At 53.4% G+C, this 18,411-nt stretch overlaps 1 protein-coding gene and 1 long non-coding RNA gene across 10 annotated transcripts in view; one reads left to right on the forward strand and one right to left on the reverse strand.

Moving 5' to 3' along the window:
- The window catches only part of KIF21B (kinesin family member 21B), a 54,560-nt gene extending 43,966 nt beyond the window's left edge, over positions 1-10,594 (reverse strand). For all 8 annotated transcript variants that reach the window (XM_005540370.3, XM_005540369.4, XM_074032240.1 and 5 more), the window contains exon 1: positions 10,223-10,594. In XM_005540370.3, coding sequence (XP_005540427.1) covers positions 10,223-10,263 — 41 coding nt within the window. In that variant the 5' untranslated portion in view covers positions 10,264-10,594. The remainder of the gene's footprint in view (positions 1-10,222) is intronic.
- Positions 10,595-10,750: 156 nt separating this feature from the next.
- Positions 10,751-15,689, forward strand: LOC102131292 (uncharacterized). Of its 2 annotated transcripts, none has more exons than XR_006698983.3 (2): positions 10,751-10,954; positions 12,296-15,689. It is a non-coding gene; the product is annotated as an uncharacterized lncRNA (long non-coding RNA). The 2 variants fall into 2 exon arrangements; XR_012431190.1 differs by having other exon boundaries at positions 12,378-15,689.
- The last annotated feature ends 2,722 nt before the right edge of the window (positions 15,690-18,411 follow it).

Here is an 18,411-nt window from a genome sequence, read left to right on the forward strand (position 1 = left end):
CATCCTGGGTTCACTCTTCACCACACCCTGCCTAGTGGCAAATTCAAACTGATGCCCCACAAATAGGAGACAAGAGGGCTGGGAAACAAGAGACCAGGGTCCTTGCCAAGCCTCTGCCCTGACTCTCTTGTGGTTTATGAGCCACTGCTTCCTTCTAGGTTATCTAGAAGGTCTGTTCCCACTTTCAACTTTCTAAGAACTCCATTGCCCAGCCCTCCAGCAGCCTCTTCTCCCGACCCCACCCTTGGTGAGGTCACTTCTGTGGGCTGCCCTCAAAGCGACAGTGGCCCACTTGGCCCCAGATAAGCAGAAGGAAGAAGCAGCGTGGCAAGGATGGGTACCACCTAACAGTCCTTTTCCTCCCTGGGGACATGGGAGGGGGGTCAAGGTTCTCTAAGGTCTTCCTTTTTAAAATGTTTTTGCAGAGACAGGGTCTCACTATGTTGCCCTGGCTTGTCTCAAACTCTTGTGCTTAGGTGATCCTCCTGCCTTGGCCTCACAAAGTGCTGGGATTACAGGCATGAGCCACTGCATGTGGCCTTTAGGGTCTTCCAAGTAAAATACAGGCCCTAGAGGCTGTGGACCAGAGCCAGGACTAGGGTGAGGCATTCACCCTCAGTACAGAATTTAAGGAGGCAGGGAAGAACCTCAGTAATCAAGATAAATTACAACTTAGTGCAGTATTTTAAAAATCAAATTAGCAAATTGTGGCCCACGGGCCAGCTGCCTGTTTCTATCAGTAAAAGTTTGCTGCCCAAACATCTAGTGTCATTTCTGTCCAGGGTACCTGGAGGGCATCTCATTCCAGGCCCCACCCCTCCAGTCTTCCTCCCATCCCTTCTCAAGGTTCTGCCAGGAGGGAGGGCCGGCTGGACAGCCCCACTCAGAAAGGCCCCCGGAATCTCCCAGAACAGAGCCGGGCCTATTTGCCACTTGGCAATCCAGAGGCTGAGCGGCGGGTAGAGCGGGCGCCAGAGCGAGGAGAAAGGGCCCGGAGCTTTTCAGGGCAGGATCTGGCACAGGCAGCAAAGTTGCTGAGCTTCCTCTGTTCACAATTGAGCAGGAGCGGGTGTGATGTGGGAAGCTGTCCCCCACCCGGGGAGAAACGCGCACGCGGAGGCCAGGGACGTGCGGGCGGCTGGAGAGCCCCCTCCTCCCAGGCTGACCCCCACCCCCTGCCCCTGACCCGCTGGGTGCCTGCGGTGGAAGCGGGACAAAGGCTGCGAGCCTGGAGCGCAGAGCTGCAGGAAGAGCTGAGCTCAGCGGATCCTCAGCTCTTAGAGGAGCCAGGAGGACGGGGCGGAAGGGGAGGACAGAGGAGACAGGGAGGAGGCAGCTCAGGGGTATGCTGAGAGACTGCCAAGGAGAGAAAACTGCAAAGGGTACCGACTGGGCACATCCGGGCACGTGCCGGGAGCCCCGCACAGTATCCCGCACAGTATCCCGCGGCTTAGGAGGGGGAGGATGGCGCTAGCTGGGCCACATCCCCAACCTCGTCCTTAATGACATCACACAAAGCCCACCAATCAGCCCTCCCAGGAGCTCTGCCCAGTGACCTTAGGCTCCTAGGGGTTGGCTCAGCTTCTTAGGTGAGGTCAGTCCCACCCAATCAGCTGGCTAGGGTGCCTCCCTTGACTCCTAACTAAGCTACCCCCAAATCTTTACACTGAGGTCCCCATTGGTGCAGTCCCAGGTTCTTTCCACTTGAAGGGTCTGTCTTCTCACTGATGCGAGGTCACAGGCTATGGTATTAAAACAGCTAACCAGAATCCAAGAATTTCTTACAACTATGGTGCATGATCTGTGATTCCTGATGCCTTTTCCTTGCTAGTAATGGTAACACCATCACACTTGGCTTACTAAACTTCCTCAATTAGTTACCACCAACACATTTATAGAGCCAAGACTGCCTCTCACAGACACTATCTAAGGTGCTTTGCACATGTTAGGTCATTACATTATATCATTTAGTTCTAAGGTGGGTATTTTTGCCCTTAATTTACAAATGAGGGCTCAGAGAAACTGATAACTCGGCTCAAGGTCACATAGCTAATATGTAAAAAGGTTTTCACCTTTATTAGCCATCAGCCCTGAAGATTCAATCCAGGGGAAATCTGGGGAGAACTGGCATGCTCGCAGCTGCCCACTTGTGTGTAATCTGCACTTCAGGGACTTTTAGGCTGGCAGACACCCTCTTCCCTACCTCAAAGGCTTTGAGAAGAACCAGAGAGCTGGACTAGAATCACCTTTCCAGATGGCCAAAATGTTAGTCCCTTCAGAAAAAGCCCCAGGGGGCTAAAAGCATACCTGCTCTTTTCTCCTATAAGACCCCTGATTCTTTTCTGGAATCTTGAAAAGGAGCTCCTAGAAGCTGGTAAGACAGCCCAGGGAGGGACTGCAAAGTCAGCAAGCCTAAGGGGAAAAGCAATGTTTGCCCTGATTCCATGACCTCTGCTTGTGCCCAGCCTCCAATTGGCATGCCTGGCTCCAGACTGGGCAGCAGGGCAGAGCAGAGCTAAGCTTTTGCATCCTCTGTGGTGGATGTGTGAGTGTATGGAGGCGACACAGAGAGAAGCCCGGTGATGGCTAGTCTGCCTGGCACACAGGGGTCACTTAGCTATGTGGTGACTTACCAGGCACCAGCTCTTCCCCGTCAGTGACAGGGAAAGATCAAAAGGGAACTCAGCAGTAGCAGGAGGGATTTAGATAAGCTAGCAAAAAGAACTTCCTCCTTGCAAAGATGATTAAGGCTGGGAGAGGAGAGGCTGGAGGGGTCTGTGGAGTCTTCTTCCTCAGAAATCATTCGTCATTGATATCCCTCTTGCCTTGTTCTATGTGTTCTTCACCACCTAGGTCTTTTCTGATGAGGACACACACTACCTAATACTTTGTGAGAGCCTATGTGCCAAGCTCCTTTATGTACATGAACACATGTAATGTGTTAAGACAACCCTGTGAAGCGGGGATATGCGCCCCATGTTACTAAAACTCAGCAGGTGAAATTTAGCAAGCTCAAAGTCACACAATTTGTAATGGTGGAGACGAAATTCCAACCAAACCTGCCGGTGCCCAATCCTGAAGCATTCACCAAGCAGCTCTGCACCAGGGCGGGAAAGAGGTTGGCTTGGAGAAAAACGATCCCTTCAGAGAATCTCCCGGACTGATCCTACCGACAGCTGCCAGCAGTACCACAAGCTGTCTGCTGGGAAAGCGTTTTCCCTGTTTCATGCTTAAGAAAGCTGAAGCCTGGAGCAGGGAGAAGGACGGAGTCAGGAACCCAGGAGGCTGCCTCCCTGTCAGAGGAAGGCGGCTTTCCTCTGTGGCAGAAAGAGGACGTCTACACCCCCACTTTAATGAGCCTCCTCTCCTCCTCCCCGTGGCAGCCTGCCAGTTCTGGGGAAGGCAGCTGAAGCAAAATCCCTGCTCTCAGGGGAGTCTGGCTCCCAGACACCCCGGGGGGCTTTTAGCTGACTTAGCCCAGACAAAGCATCTTCCCATAGAGGCCAGTCTTCTATAAAACAGGGTGGCAAGATCCAATTTGGGGTGCTTGCCCTTTTAGCTGCAGGGGTAAGGTGTGGGGAGAGCCCAGCACTATTGGGGGCAGTGCCATCAGAGCTCTGTGACAGCCGAAGGGTCTTGTTGCCCTCCCCTTTGTCCCTCTCCTGGCCTCTCAGACCCTTCCCCAGGTCAGCCCTCCTGAGACTGCCCTCAGGACTCTGAACCCCCAAACAAGAAGGCTTTGTATTATGCGGCCAAAGGGCATGGGTTTAGGAGGCCTTGGTCGGCATGGTGACAGCGGTCTGTCAACCCTCTCTGCCTGATTTCTGCCCCCAATCACATTCCCGTGTGATACTCCAGGAAAACCTACAGGAGGCCTTGGGGTGTCAGCTTGGAATGCTTGGGGTTCAGGACTCTGACCCCACCCCCTCCTCTTGAGTGTCCTTGACGTTACTCTTTCAGTTCTTCCTAGGGTCTTGGCCACTGGCTTCTGAGTAATGCCAAGGGTCAGGCAGGCTAACAGGGGAGGGGGTGCCTGCCATGAGGCACCTTGAGAGTCCTGTTGTCTATGGCCCTCCAGGGCATCAGGATCTCAGCCGTGCGGAGGAATCAGGCCAGCAAGGAGACTGGGGTGAAATATCAGAAGCCAGGGAGCAGGGATATGCAGGAGGGGCTGAGAGAAGGGGAGCCAGACCCTGTCCTGAGTTGGATATATCCCCAGCCTGCCATTGGCCGCACAAGCCTGGCTGTGAGCAGGAGCCAGGAACTTCCTGGGCCAGGGTCAAGCTCCTCCATCTCTGGGGCCTGGGAAGAGGGTGAGCCCAGCCCAGGGAAGTACTGCTCAGCTGTGCTACATCGCCACTCTCCCTGTCCCACCCCCATCTCAGGGCATCTGGCAGGGGTTTCCCATGACCTCCCCAGAGACAGGAGATGCTGCAGAGTCAGGCTTCACCCAGAGCCCAGAGCTGTGACGGCATCGGCATCTGCATCTGGTGGGGGACGGCCAGTGGGGACTGGGCCCTGGGGATGCTTCCCTGCTGAGGAATGCAGAGCAACAGGAGGCTGGCTGTGGAGGGCAGCGAGCCTCTCCCCACCGCACTAGCCCTGGCCCCCTGCCCACACTATATGCAGGATAGCTCTCCTGGGTGCACCTTAAGTCAGCCTCAGGTGGGACCAGACCAGCCTTCATAAAGGACAGGGGGCTTCACCTCAGGAAGGCAGAGGGATAGACACTCGGGCATTTGGGGATGGGATGGCAGCATGATCGTCTTTCCATACCCCAGAGCAGCTGGAGGTGAGAGAAAGTCCTCCAGAAACAGGGCACTGCAGCCAACACTGCTGCCGCCTGCCCTGGAGCTTCACATAGGGATCGAGGGGTGGATCTCTGTGGCCAAGGAAGAGCCATTCCAATCCAGCTTCCCTCATGGCAGGGAAGCAACCTCCAACCACCACCTAGCCCAGGGCCCTCTCAGTGCCCCTCCGGCTGTTCTAAGAGGGAGCGGCACAGATGACATTGCTTTCCTCCTCAATGTTCTCAATACTTTCTAGAGGGTAAAATGAAAGGCTAGGAGACCCCGCACACATTGGGTTCTGCCCTTTGGTGTGTGTGAGGTGGGGGGCCAGCAAAAGACTTGGCTGCCCCCAGAATATCCTTCCTGAGAGAGTGCCAAGGTGGAATTCAGGCAGGAAGACACATGCCAGGGATGGCTGCAGCAATCTAAGAAAGGGAGAGTGTGGCGGGAGAAGCTCCCCAAACACAAATGATGACAGCACGGATTTAGGAGCTAGGACCATGGTGGTGCCAGGCAGTCCCATGCTGCTAAGCAATCCCATACCGGAGAATCTGGACAGCCTCAGCCCTGCCACACATCTGCACAGCACCATGTGCCTTCCCATTTTCACTTTCCCACATTCATGTTTACGGCCACTGCATGTAGTAAAGCATTTGAAGAAACTGAGGCATAGAGACTTCAAGAACACAGCTAATTACCACCTCAATTAGGAGGCAGCCTAGAGCTGCATGAAGAGCATGTGTTCACAACTGAGAATACCGAGTTTAAATCCAGCCTCCTCCATGTACCACCTGTGTTTGCGCATGTATATGATGGGAATAACATCAGTCACCTGGCCAGTTGAATAGGATGCTGCAGGCACTGTAAGTGTTCAATACATTATAGTGCTTAGCTACCTCCCGGTTCATACTCCTCTCCATCACACCGTGCATTCTGCTCTAAATTAATATATTAATCAAAGGATTGGGGGTAAATTCAATTTACTAAATAGTTCACTGAAGCTTAAACTACAGAGACATCTCTTAGGTGCACTTACATTAGGGCCTATTTTATTTTATTTTATCTTTGAGACGGAGTCTTGCTTAGTCACCCAGGCTGGAGTGCAGTGACACAATCTCGGCTCACTGCAACCTCCACCTCCCAGGTTCAAGTGATTCTCCTGTCTCAGCCTCCTGAGTAGCTGGGACTACAGGCGCATGCCACCATGCCCATCTAATTTTTATATTTTTAGCAGAGACGGTGTTTCCCCATATTGGTCAGGCTGGTCTTAAACTCCTGACCTTGTGATCCACCTGCCTCGGCATCCTAAAGTGCTGGAATTACAGTCATGAGCCACTGCGCCTGGCCTAGGGCCTATTTTTTAAAAAACATTTTATTTATATTCAATTCCTCAGGAATCTACTCTGCGTTTTATTCCCTCCAAAGATTTTATGTCTGTCTTTCTCCAAGCCACTGCTCTTCACAAATGAACAAACCAGAACACAGTGGCTGTTCCCATTTTCCAGTGGGTAAAACTGAGGCCCACAAAGACAAACAGGGAAGGCGCCCATGACGCAGCCAGTAGATGAACTGCATCAGCTCCTGCTCTGCCCTTTGCCCCCAGGGTTGCAAAATAAGCATGCCAGGCACATATCACCTCTGCCACCTCCCTGGCCCCGGCCTGGGCCCCGCCCCACCTCCACTTGGAGGTTTTCAAAAGCTGAGATCCAATCAGGCAGTCAGGCTGGGTGGTGGAGGGGGAGGTTTCCGGGGCCTGTGGTTACTACACTCCACTTCCTTATGATGACATAAACCCTATTTCTGCAGCAGGAGGCCAGCACCAAGATTCTCAGGTCTCCACACAGCCCACATGAGGCCCTGTATGGGCCTCAGTTTCCGAGAGCTGTGAACTGGACACAGGTGGCATTGATTGGCACTGACTGGCTTTGGGACTCGGAAGGCACCCCAAATGCCCATTCCCCTACAGTTTTTTCGATCTTCTTTAGTCTTTCTCTCCCAAGCCACCACTGCTCTTGGTTCAAAATTCAGACAGTCATTGACCAAGATTTCAGAGTAACCTAGAACTAGGGAAATAACTGCAGCTAGAGAACCCAAATGGGAGAGGGCAGGGGTACAATCTAACATTGTCCCTTGGGTCCCTTGGGCCACCCCCCCCAAACCCCTCCCTATCCCCTACTTAACCCTGTAGTCTCAACAGATGGATGCTGGGCCGGCCAAGCACTGCCAAGCAGACTAAAGGAAGGAAGCTTAGGGAAGCCAGGCAGAGATAAGAGGGGAGGGGGCTAGGCAACACCGAGGTCTCCTCTCATGGTGGGGGCTCAGAGCTGGGGACTTGAAAGGGTCTTAAACAAACTTCCATGTGACTTGGCTTCCTTCCCCAATTTTAATTTTGCCAACTTGCATTTCTTAACAGCTACCCCTTTCTCCCCACATTTGTCAGGCCTGTATCTCTGTAGCCTGGGGCAGGTCACAGCTCCGCCCCACCTCTCTCTAGCCTTGTTACACACCTCCTCCCCCAGGTAACGGCAAGTTCTAGTCCAGCCCAGGAAGCTGAGAATCTTTACAGTACAAGGGGATTAATGGATAAAGGGATCACAGGGCAGGCTGAAGAGGCCGGCCTGGGAATCCCTTGGTGCAAAGCCGAGTAGCCTGGGTTCAGGGACAGATGGGCCAGATTCCATCTAGCTGGGGAGGCCACGAGGTGGGGCTTTTGGGGTCTGCTCACCCCTGGACCTTCTTCCCTTACCCCAGACCCAGGTCCTGAAAGTTTCCTCCTCCGGCTCTCCAGGAGCCCAGGCCTTCACTGAAGCATTCCACAGCCAGCCAGCTTCGATCTCCTCATCCCAAACAGATTGCAAGGCCAAGAGTCTTGGGCCTGGCACTTCTCACCTCGTCTAATAGTCCTGGGGCCTCTCTCCTCCCCCCCCCGCCCCCCCCCACACACATCAGACCACGCCTGTCTCATTCCTGGTCTTCCTTGTCTGAAGAGTTGGACTCCAGGCTCGCTACAAGTTATTCTCATGGAAATTCAGAAAGCACTTCAGTTGGATACAAGAAAGGACTTCCATAAAGTCAGAAAGACAGCCAGACCTGGCAGGAGGTAGTGAGCCCTGGGGTTGGACTAGACCCTGGACAAGCCTTGCCCTTCCCATAAATGCTCTACTCTAGTGCAGCCCACCACCCAGTCTTTCAGGTGAGAGAAGTGATTTCTGGGGGTGCTGCAGGGGAGGAGGGGTAGAAGAGGATCTAAAAACAAGGAGAACTCCCCCTACAGCCCGTCACTGGCACCATCTGCTCTCCTTCCCAGCCCAGCCCAGCCCCAGCTCAGTCCTAAGCTCTCTGATTAGAAACTGGGTTCTGTCCAGACATCGTCTGCCTTCCACGGCCGGCTGCCCATTGAGGTCTGGCGTGTGCCCGGGCTGGGCACTCATGCTGGGGTGGGAGGGGAGGGGTGGGTGGGGCCCTCACCTTCCCGGAGACCCTGCAAGACTGCTTCTGATGCTCAAATGCCCCACCCCCCATACAGATCAGCAACTTTGCCCCCACTTAGGGCAATCTGACTGGGAACCAGAGATGACACACATCGCCGTGAACTGGGTGCAGAGGGCAGACATGATCCCTTCTCTGCAGAAAGGGTCCCGGGAAGCCTCTAGAGGTGGCAGTGGGAAGAGAACATCAGCTTATCCTCACTGTGCCAATCCCATGAGGCTCCCCGGGTGGGAGACCCACATCTTTTCACCCCAGTCCAGCCTGGAGACCCTGAACAGAGGTGGGGGCCTTTGTTTAGCTCTCTCCAGCAAGATGGAATCTAAAGGAAACCCCCACTGTGGAAAGGGCACCCCCAAGCCCCTTCCTTCCCAGTCCTCGTTCACAATGGGTGGGGGCCAGAGGGGCCAGAGCTTCATTTCCCTTTTATGGTGTTCTTGGACTCTCCCAATCTGCTGCAGATGCCATATTTACATTTCTCACTCCCACCCCCGGCCATGCAACCCTCCCTCGACCTCCACAAGATCCTGCTGCAATGTCAGCCCCAGCAGCAGCCTGGCCCCGCCCCAGCCAGCCCACCAGGCACCTGCAGGGCTCCTCTTTGTCTCTCTGGCTGCTCAGGGCCAGGAAAGCTGTTCTCAAGTGATTCTTGAGTGCTGCCTAGGGTGCATGGGTGGGGGTGCCTCAATCTCCTTCCCTCCAGCTGAGCACTGATCAGTGTCAGCTCCTCTCTGGGCTGCAGAGGGCCAGCCAGGTGGCCGTGGCGAGGGGCATCTGCCCTGGGGCAGGAAGAGGAAAGCTTTTTCCTTGCCATCTCTGACTCCGTCTAGGAGCAACCTCCCCGGGTCCCTGGAATCTGGGTCACATATGACCCAAGGGATCTAGAGACCTGAGAGACCTACCCTAGACCTGGACAATCCCCCGCCCCCTCCATCATACAGGGCTGGGGCAGAGATAGACGTTCTTTCCACACCCCTGCCTTGGTGAGCAGCCCCAGATTGGCACGCTGCTGCCAATACACCCCTCTCAAAGAGAAAAAACCAAAGCAAAAACTGGGAGAGGTGGTGAGGTGTAAAGCGTCTCCACCCAGCACAAAGAACACAGATGGCTCAATTTCACAGCATTTCCTGCTCCTGCACCTTTGTGTACCCCTCCCAATAGAACCCACCCAGCCATGTCCTCTCCCTGTCTCATTTCTGCCGGCTCAAGTCCCAGAGCTGTTGAGAATGGAACCCCAGATAAGTCTAGGCAACCCTCCCCTGCTCAATTTTTGTCTGAGTGTCTGAGGATGGGGCATCCACATCACACCCTCCTGCCCTCTCAGAGGGAAGCACCTCAGATACACCTCTTCCTCCCTTCCTAGCCCCATCTCCTCTTGGGACAGGAGTGGCAGGATTCTCCCAGAAAGCCATTGACTTCCCACAGAAGGCCAAGGCATCATCCCAGGTTTTTCGTTGGTCCCCGCACCGGATCTTTGTCTGCAGATCTGGCTCCCAGGGCGGGTGTGCTGCCTTTGCTAGCTGGACCAAGAGCACATAACTAGCTGACTCTCGTGGATGAGGGGGAAATTTCCCTCTGGTATACCCGTATGAGACAGCAGCCTCGTGGGGAGGCGAAGAGGAAACACACAGACGCTCCGGCCTGGGCCAGGGCTGGGTGTGAAATACCGGATTTCCTTGTTTATTCGATTTTCTGATCATTAAGGGCTCCCAAGAGGGACCCAAAATTACCACCCAAACAAAGCCACCTTGCAGTAGTCCGCGGGGTCGCTGCTCCCCGGCGGCAGCCTGGCCAGCGCGCGGCGCCCTCCATCCCGTCCCACGCCGGCCCCTCCCCCGGGAGTGCAGGCTCCAGCCCGAGCGGTGCCCGCGCCCCCCGCCCAAAGCCCACGCGAGACAAAGCCCGAGCCCTCTCCGCGAGGCCCCTTCCATGCCCCGGGTCCCTACCTGACGGCCACCTTGACGCAGCAGTCCCCCTGGCCGGCCATGGCCCTCTGGCTCTAGGGTCTGGGCGTGGATCAGAGGCGGGGGTCTGGGGGCCAATGCCCAAGGCAGCGGCTGCGGCTGCGGGAGGCGGGGGCGCGGGCGCGGCTGGCGGAGGCTGCGGCGGCGGCGGCTGGAGGTGACATGCTCGCGGGCTGCAGGCCGAGGGGCTCACCCGCGGCCGGCCCCCCGGGGCTGGGCCCGCGCGCCTCCTCGGGCCATCGGGCGGCGGCGCGGAGCTAGCTGACAGCCGGCGGCGCGACCCGCCGCTCCCTACGGCGCGGCACACGCGCACACACCTCCCACCCGGCCGTCACCTCCCGCCGCAGCGCGAACAAAGGGGGCGGGGGCCGATCCGGCACCGAGCCCGCCCCGAGCCCGCCCCGAGCCCGCGCCGGGCCCCGCCCAGCCCGGGAGCCGCCAATCGAAAGCCCTAATGAGCAGCGGGGGCGGGACTCGCGCCTTTAAAGGGACCTCTTGGCTCGCGGCCACGGGTGGCTGGGGGTAGGGGGCGGGATTGGAGGGTGGGGGTGGGATGGGGGGGTGGAGGCGCGGGACGCAGACCACGTTAGAACCTTGGCTCCTGGAGTGGCAGAACCTCAAGCTTCAATGGGACCCTCATTTCATAAATGAAGAAACTGAGATTTAAAGAGGGGAACTACCGAAGGTCACAGAGCGAGTTCGTGGGTAAGCATGGTAAGAACCCTGGTCTCCCGGGGATCTCACAGCGATTGACGGTTTATAGTTCACAAGAGCCAGGAAAGCTTCCCTTCTGCATTTATTCCAGTAAATTCGCCAACCCTTCTTGAAGGGAGTTCTTGCTAGCCCCTAAATAAATTTCCCCCCACCCCCGCCCTGCAGCATTTTAAAGCTCGTGTTTTAGCTGATTCCTGGCCAGGCTCCTAGCCCAAGACTAGCCCCTCCCTACTGCTAGACGACTGTCCCATTGACCTTTATGACCCACAGATGACCCCACTGGGCCTGGCTCACACTCTGCTTGTTGTGGCAGTAGGGCCAGAGGGTCAGTGTGGGAGGCCTGAGCTGCCCTGGGGGAAAGGAAGGAACAAAGGGGGCCCTCAGTTCCGAGCACCTGGGTAGAGAGGCTGGGCGGTGAAGTGGGTGGGGAAGGGAAGAAGGAGGGCAGCTGCCTGCAGGAATGGATATAAAGGACAAGGAGGACCATGGAGACTTTAACACTGGGCCTGGATGGAGGAGGAGACCAATGCTGCAAAGTCACAATTCCCTTCCCAGTCCACCTCCCTCCCTCTGAGCCCAGAGGCCTCTTCCCTGCCCCCTGCCTCCCAACATTGGGGCCATTCACAGGGCCCCTCACCAGCTGCCCTCACTTCACCCAGCTCCCTCCCCTGGAAAGGGCCCAAGAGAAGGACCCAGCTGCAGCTCCAGATGTGGATGGGGCTCTCTGGGGGAGGGGAGCAAGGGGAGTCTGACTCCAGGCCTCTTACATCACCCTCAGATGATGAAACCATGTCAGAGATTTTGGCAAGGGTGTGGACTGGGGTCTGAGGATGCATCTGTTGGTGCCATCTTCCTCCCCTTCCCTCCTCCACTCGCAACCCACTACCCCCCGCAATAACTGCTTCATGCAGTAGCTCAGATCCCTGTTTGGCTTGACCTATTAAGGTCAAATCAAAACCAAAGATAATTTTAAGAGCAAATTTCAAGGGCCAATCAACACACCCTTTTCATCCCCATGGCAAAGAGGAGGAGCACTGCGAGCAGTGCCCCCAGGATGGAGGCTGGAGAGGAGGTCTTGGTGGGATCCTGGACCTTTTATTAGCATTTGAATCTAGAGGAAGCTCTCCCTGGGGCCAGGGGATCGCCTCTCCTGGACCAGGAGGCTAGCAGAATGTTGCAGTCAGATCCTGCAACATTCCTCCCCATCTTCCAACCAAAATAAGACGTGGGGAGGAGACTAACACATATGGACCACCTACACAAGGTATTTTATGCACATATTCTCATTTTATCCCTGTAACCTTGTGAGATAGGCTTTCTTATTCTTTTTAAATTTTGCAGATGGGGAAACTGAGCCTCACATGTATGAATTCCAGCATATAAGCAACAGACTCCGGATTTGAACTTGTATATCTTGTTCCAGACTTCCCAGATGACCACCAAGGTGGAAGCGATGGTGATGCCAAGGCGGAAGGGATGGTGATGCCCAGGCAGAAGGGAGCTAGGCTGGCCCAGGCTTTTCCTGTAGGCATAGCGGGCTCCAGGTTCAGCCTTCCCGGACGGTAATGTTGCTTTCTGAAGAGCTAATTTCCCGCCAACTCATCTCTGGACTTCTCTGGGGCCCAACTCTGATTTCCTGCCTGCAGGAGGTCCCCTCTGACTTCCGATAGTAGATGATCCTTCTGACTCACAGTTCTACTGCTGGGAAATGCCTCCAGAGCTGCTGCCCACCCCCTCTGCATCCCTCCAGGTCACTGGGTGTCAAGTCAGGGGAAGCAGGGATGCACATGGGTGGGAAACTCAGGCCTCCTAAATGTCAGAGCCTCAGGACTTTGGCTACTCAGAAGTAGCTCCCTCCTGGGCCAGGAAGCAGCAGGGCAGCCAGCATCCCGACGTCACTCCTGGACTCTGCTGCTCAGAGGCTAGACAGAGAACCAAGGTGGGAAAGAGGCTTAAACCACAGCGTGGGGAGATTTAGGTTAGGTGGGTCAGAGGAAGTTTAGGACAAGACTTGTCCTTTTCGGGCTCTGTCCAGCTTCAGCACAGCCACTGCTTCCTCTCTTTGGTTTTTCCCATCCGCCTCTCTCCCACCACCTCTATCCCCTTCCAGCTTTTCTTCTTTCTTTCCCCCCTTCCCAGACCCCAAAGTTTCTCAGGATTAGCTGCCCATGTGCATATCTCCCCCACCCCCAAATCTTTCCTCACTGTCTCACAGAAACAGGCAAACACACACACATGCACACAACCATGAGTGGCCCTGAGAGTTCCCTGATTGGACTGAGGTTGGAGCCCCAGCTCTTGTCCTGAGCTGAGGCCCTTCCCCCAGGTATCTTGGGGCTTCTTCCATCATTTCTCTTGACAGGAGCTGTGGGCGTCTGGGCAGATGGGAACCTGGGGGAGGTGTGGGGAGCACTCTCTGAGGCAGGAAGCTCCCACACTACTGTAGTTAAAATACTCCGGCAGCAACTTGGGGCAGCCATCTGGGATGCCCAGATTTCCCAGGACACTCAGCTCTCAACAACAACCCTATAGGAACAAATTAAAAACCTAAGAGATAGTTGTAGGCCCTGGAAATGTCTCCCAAAAGTGGCCTGAACTTGAGTTCTGTTTCCTTTTATCTTCTTCAGGGTTAGCATTGGGCATTGGCATTTACAAAAACTCTCTAAGCATTAAGCAAAAGTTATAGGAGTGGAAGATACAGCATTCTGGATCTCCAGTCCTAATACCCAGCCACACCCCAGCAGCTATGCATGGTTCCATGGGAAAACAGGCATAGCCCATCCTGCTGGCATATAGTCCAGCCACATCTTCCAATGCCCACCTGGAGACTGAGCCCAGTTCTGCCCAGCAACAGGAGCTCAGAGCTCTAGAGAGCCTCTCCTGGGGTGCAGACTCAGGAGATCTTAGCTCAGGAGCAGACTTAGCCTGACTTCCTCTTTTATAGGAGGAGACAGACTTAGTTACAGAGGAAACCAGAGTTGTTATAAATAGCAAGGAAGGGAGAAAACTGCTATGGATTACAAACACACCATCAATCTTAAACTATTTTTAGTTTCAAATAATAATGAGAGTCTAATTAATGCTCTGTATAACTTCAAATGTGGGATCTTTATCTACCTTTCTACTTTGTGATGCTTTCTAATACAGTATGAGGGCCAAAGGCAGGAAGAGCTATGGGCAATTCTCAATGTTACCAAATCCTAGATATGGAAAGAACCTGAGAAATTTAGTCTAGCCCTTTCATTTTCTGTGAAGAAACTGAGGCCCAGAGAGGTCAAAGGACTTGTCCAAAGTTGCACAGTAAGATAGGGACTGAGCAGTGACTAAAAGCCTAGTCCCGGTACTCCAGAAGCAGGGCAGTTCCACAACAGCACAATAGAACCCAAAGGCTAAACATCTATGGTTGGGCTGTTGGTGAGTTTATAGCCTGGATAAAAGTTAGGTCTGGGCCAGGTGTGGAGGCTCACGCCTGTAATCCCAGCACTTTGGGAGGCTGAGGCGGCTGGATTGCTTGAGGCCAGGAGTCCGAGACCAACCTGGCCAACATGGCAAAACCTCACCTCTACTAAAAAATACAAAACTTAGCCAGATGTGATGGCACATGCCTGTAATCCCAGCTACTCAGGAGGCTGAGGCACAAGAATCGGTTGAACCCAGGAGGTGGAGATTTCAGTGAGCTGAGATCGCACCGCTGTACTCCAACCTGGGGAACAAAGCAAGACTCTGTCTCAAACAAACAAAAAAGGTCTGAATGAAATAGCAAAAGACAGCCCAGAAGCTGAAGTGTGGTCTTCTGCGTCCCAGAGTTTTGGGTTCAAATCCCAGCTCTGCAACTGACTAGCTATGTAACCCTGGGCCGGTGTGTAACTACTCCAAGCATCAGCTCCCACATCTCAAAATGAGGATAATCACACTCACTTCATTACAGGACTATTATGAGGTTTAAATGAGGTAACGTGGGTCAAGCATCCAGCACAGTGCTCAGCAAAAAATGGATGTTAATTTCCTTCACATTTCTCTTGGATTCTCTATCCCTTCTTCAATGGACTCCTATCCTCTAACTGGACAGAAGGGCAGATTTGTCATAAAGCAGTCACGTGAGGGATAAGAAGTCTCACATGAGTGTGAATGAAGTTGGGGGTGGGCGGGGGATAGTTTATGGCAATGAAGTTTGCCTGGCGCAAGTGGTCAGTGTCAGATCCAGAGGGTGGGAGAAGACAGATTTGCGGAAAATTATCCATCCTCTGCTAACCACTCAGTGACGGGCCTCGGGGTCCGGGGTCAGTGTTTGCAGGGGAGGAGGGAGGCTGGGCATGCTGGGTCCTCATTGTACACAAATACCCGGGCCTCAACCTCACCCGTGTGCCACACTGTGCCAAGGGTGTTACATAACATTTCTCTTTTAATCCTCACAACAATCTATGAGGCAAATACTCTTCTCGTCCCCATTTTGCAGAAGAGGAAATGAGCTCAAAGGTCACTTGGCTAGTGTAGTAGTCATTAGTGCTGTCTCCAAATATTTCCGGCTCTCTGCCTTCTGGCACAAGGTAGGACTGCATGTTCTCACTCTTCTTTGATGCTAGCTGTGGACATGTGAACAACTTTAACCAATAAAACGTGGCGGAACTGATGTGCGTTAGCTCTAGCGGAAGCATTAAGACTCTGGCACCCTCACACCTATGTTGTTCATAGAGTGTAAATGAGAAATAAACTTTCATTGTGTTAAACCACTGAACTTACAAGTTGTGTGTTGCCATGGCAAGCCTGGCCTACCCTGACACAGTTAGGAAGGGGCAGAGCCAGAGTTCGGAGGCCTGGTCTGTAAAGATGCCAGATGGCGTGAGTACCTTCCAGAGATCGACCTGCTTGCCTAAGACACACAGAAGCCCCTTTCTGGGCTACTTAGAGCCCTGTGGGGCAGGGGAGGAGGGTAGGCAGCCTCCCTACCCTTATCTCTTTCCCTCCTGATTTGACTGTGATTTTATGGGGTTTCCAGGTTGCTGAGCCCGGGGGAACTGACTAAATGAGTGTGGTTTTGTAGGAACACTTAGGGGCTCATAGTTTTCTGGTTAGCTACTACTCATAGTCTTCTGGTTAGAAGTGCTGAGCTACTTCTCAGGGCTCTCCAGGAGACACTCTGAGAAGTAATTGGAAAATTCCGACTTCCTCCCTGCCCATCACCCAAATAGGAAATAGCTGGGTATCAGGACATGCCTGCATTCACTCCCAAATTAAAGATCAACCCTACTCAAGTCACTCTTTGCTTTGGGACTCAGTTACTCCTCTCTGAAATGGAGCCACTTCAAAGGGTTAGGGTAACTGCTCAGAGATTCTAGAGGAAGCCCATTCCAGATTGTATAGATCTTCTCAGAGGTGCCTGCAAAATGAGAACAGCTACTATTTCTGAACATTGTGCTGGGCATTGCACCAAATGCTTCAGATTCATACGGTCATGGAATGCTCACACAACCCATGGAGGTAGGAACATAAAGAAAGCCAGGATACCAAGAGGTGCACAAGGTCACATTGCAAGTGGTGGGCAGGGTTCAGACTCAAGCATGCTGCCTGCCCGTTTCATCCTCGGCTGAATTACAGGGAGGGAAAAGGATGAATCTGGTCTTGGCAGCTGCTGAGCTGCCAAGAAAGTGAGCACAGCCCCCTAAGGAGTTATGAGCTTCACTTGTCTACATAAATACTTGCCCATGAAGGACCCCAGCAGCTTTGTCATAGGCCCAAACTGGAAACACCACAAATGTCCATCAACAGGGGAGTGGATTAAGAATCTGTGGTATATCATATGGTGGGATATTATTTAGCAATAAAAAGGAATGAACTATTGATACATGATAGAATGTGGATGAATCCCCAAATTCATTATGCTCAGTGAAAGAAGCTAGACGAAAAAGAGCACATACTGTACAATTCCACTGATGTACAAATTCTAGAAAATGTAAACTATAGTGTCAGAAAGCAGATCAGTGGTTGCCTGGCAAGGGGAGGGACCTGGGAGGGGTAGGAGGACATGAGGGCATGAGCAACGTTTTGAGGTGGTGGGTATATTTATTTATTTATTTATTTAATTTTAGATTTTTTGAGACAAGGCCTTGCTCTGTCACCCAGGCTGGAGTACAGTGGTGCAATTGTGGCTCACTGCAGCCTCAAGCTTCCCAAGCTCAAGGGATGCCCCCCATCTCAGCCTCCTCACAGGCGCACACCGCACCACCACACCTGACTCATTTTTGTATGTTTGTAGAGACGGTTTCACCATGTTGCCCAGACTGGTCTCAAACTCTTTGGCTCAAGCAATCTGTCAGCCTCAGCCTCCCAAAGTGCTGGGATTACAGGTGTGAGCCACTGCACCTGGCAAATTTATTGTCTCAATGGTGGTGATGCTTCCGTGGGTGTATGGTAATACATCTGTCAGACTAATCAGATTATACACTTTGAATATGTGCAGATTATTATACATTAATTACATACCTCAATAAAGCTGTTGAAAAGTAACTTGTCCCAACTTCTTTGTTCAAACAGAGGTGCAGAGTGATTGGTGACTTCTCCTGGGCCATGAGGACAGTCAGTTAAAGTCCTGGCTACCTCTTCCTGAGACCACATGGCCTATGGCTTCATGGAAGGTGCCACCTCCCAAGAAGGGGCTAGTGGCAGGGAAGTCGAGAACCAGAGAGACGGAAAGGTGGCATAAAACAGGAGAGGGAGACACTGGAGAGGGGCCGGCAAGAGGCCAGGCTGGGGACGTCAGAGAAGAGGAAAACAGAGATGAAGCCACAGGCCTGAGGACAAGGGAAGAGGAGAGACAGGAGATGGGACCCCTTCCCAGACCTGGTGATGAGGAGGAGGCTCTGAGCAGTCCTAGCCAGGCCCCAGAGGAGCCATTCCCTTCCTTTGACAGATGCCACCCGTGTACGCCCCTGCCCCCGATGAAGTTAACAAATCACCACCACCAGCCTACCCTGGCCTGGTTGCTGTTGACGTTCAGTCCCCAGGATGCATCATTTTCTTGGATTTTAATAGATAATTGCCTTGGCCAGACCCTGCAGAGCAAATTGCCAGCAAATGTTCATTTAACACTTTAAAAATCGAGGGGAAGAGGAGAGGGCTTGGAGGCAGCATGTGGAGAGAGGTCAACCTCTAAAGTGCCAGCTCTCCAGAAATGCAGCCAGACTGAGGGTTTTAAGGGATGGTAGTGAATGCCAGCACTCCAGGCAGTGTGTGTGCTGAATCTCATAGGATGGTTTTAGGACCACTTCAAAGGCCTTTTTGACGGAGATAGTCACGTTGGCCTGAGGTGAAACAACTCTGGAAAAGTTAGTCTGTGTCCTCCCTGCAACCCTTGTATTTCCTGACACTTGTATCAGTAGACAGAGGAGACCCTTGGCCTTAAGGAGAATTTGGGAATTACGATCTAGTGAAGATGCGGAGAAGCAGGAAAAGACCCTTTT

The sequence above is a fragment of the Macaca fascicularis genome, chromosome 1 (assembly GCF_037993035.2).
Source record: "Macaca fascicularis isolate 582-1 chromosome 1, T2T-MFA8v1.1".
NCBI lineage: Eukaryota > Metazoa > Chordata > Mammalia > Primates > Cercopithecidae > Macaca > Macaca fascicularis.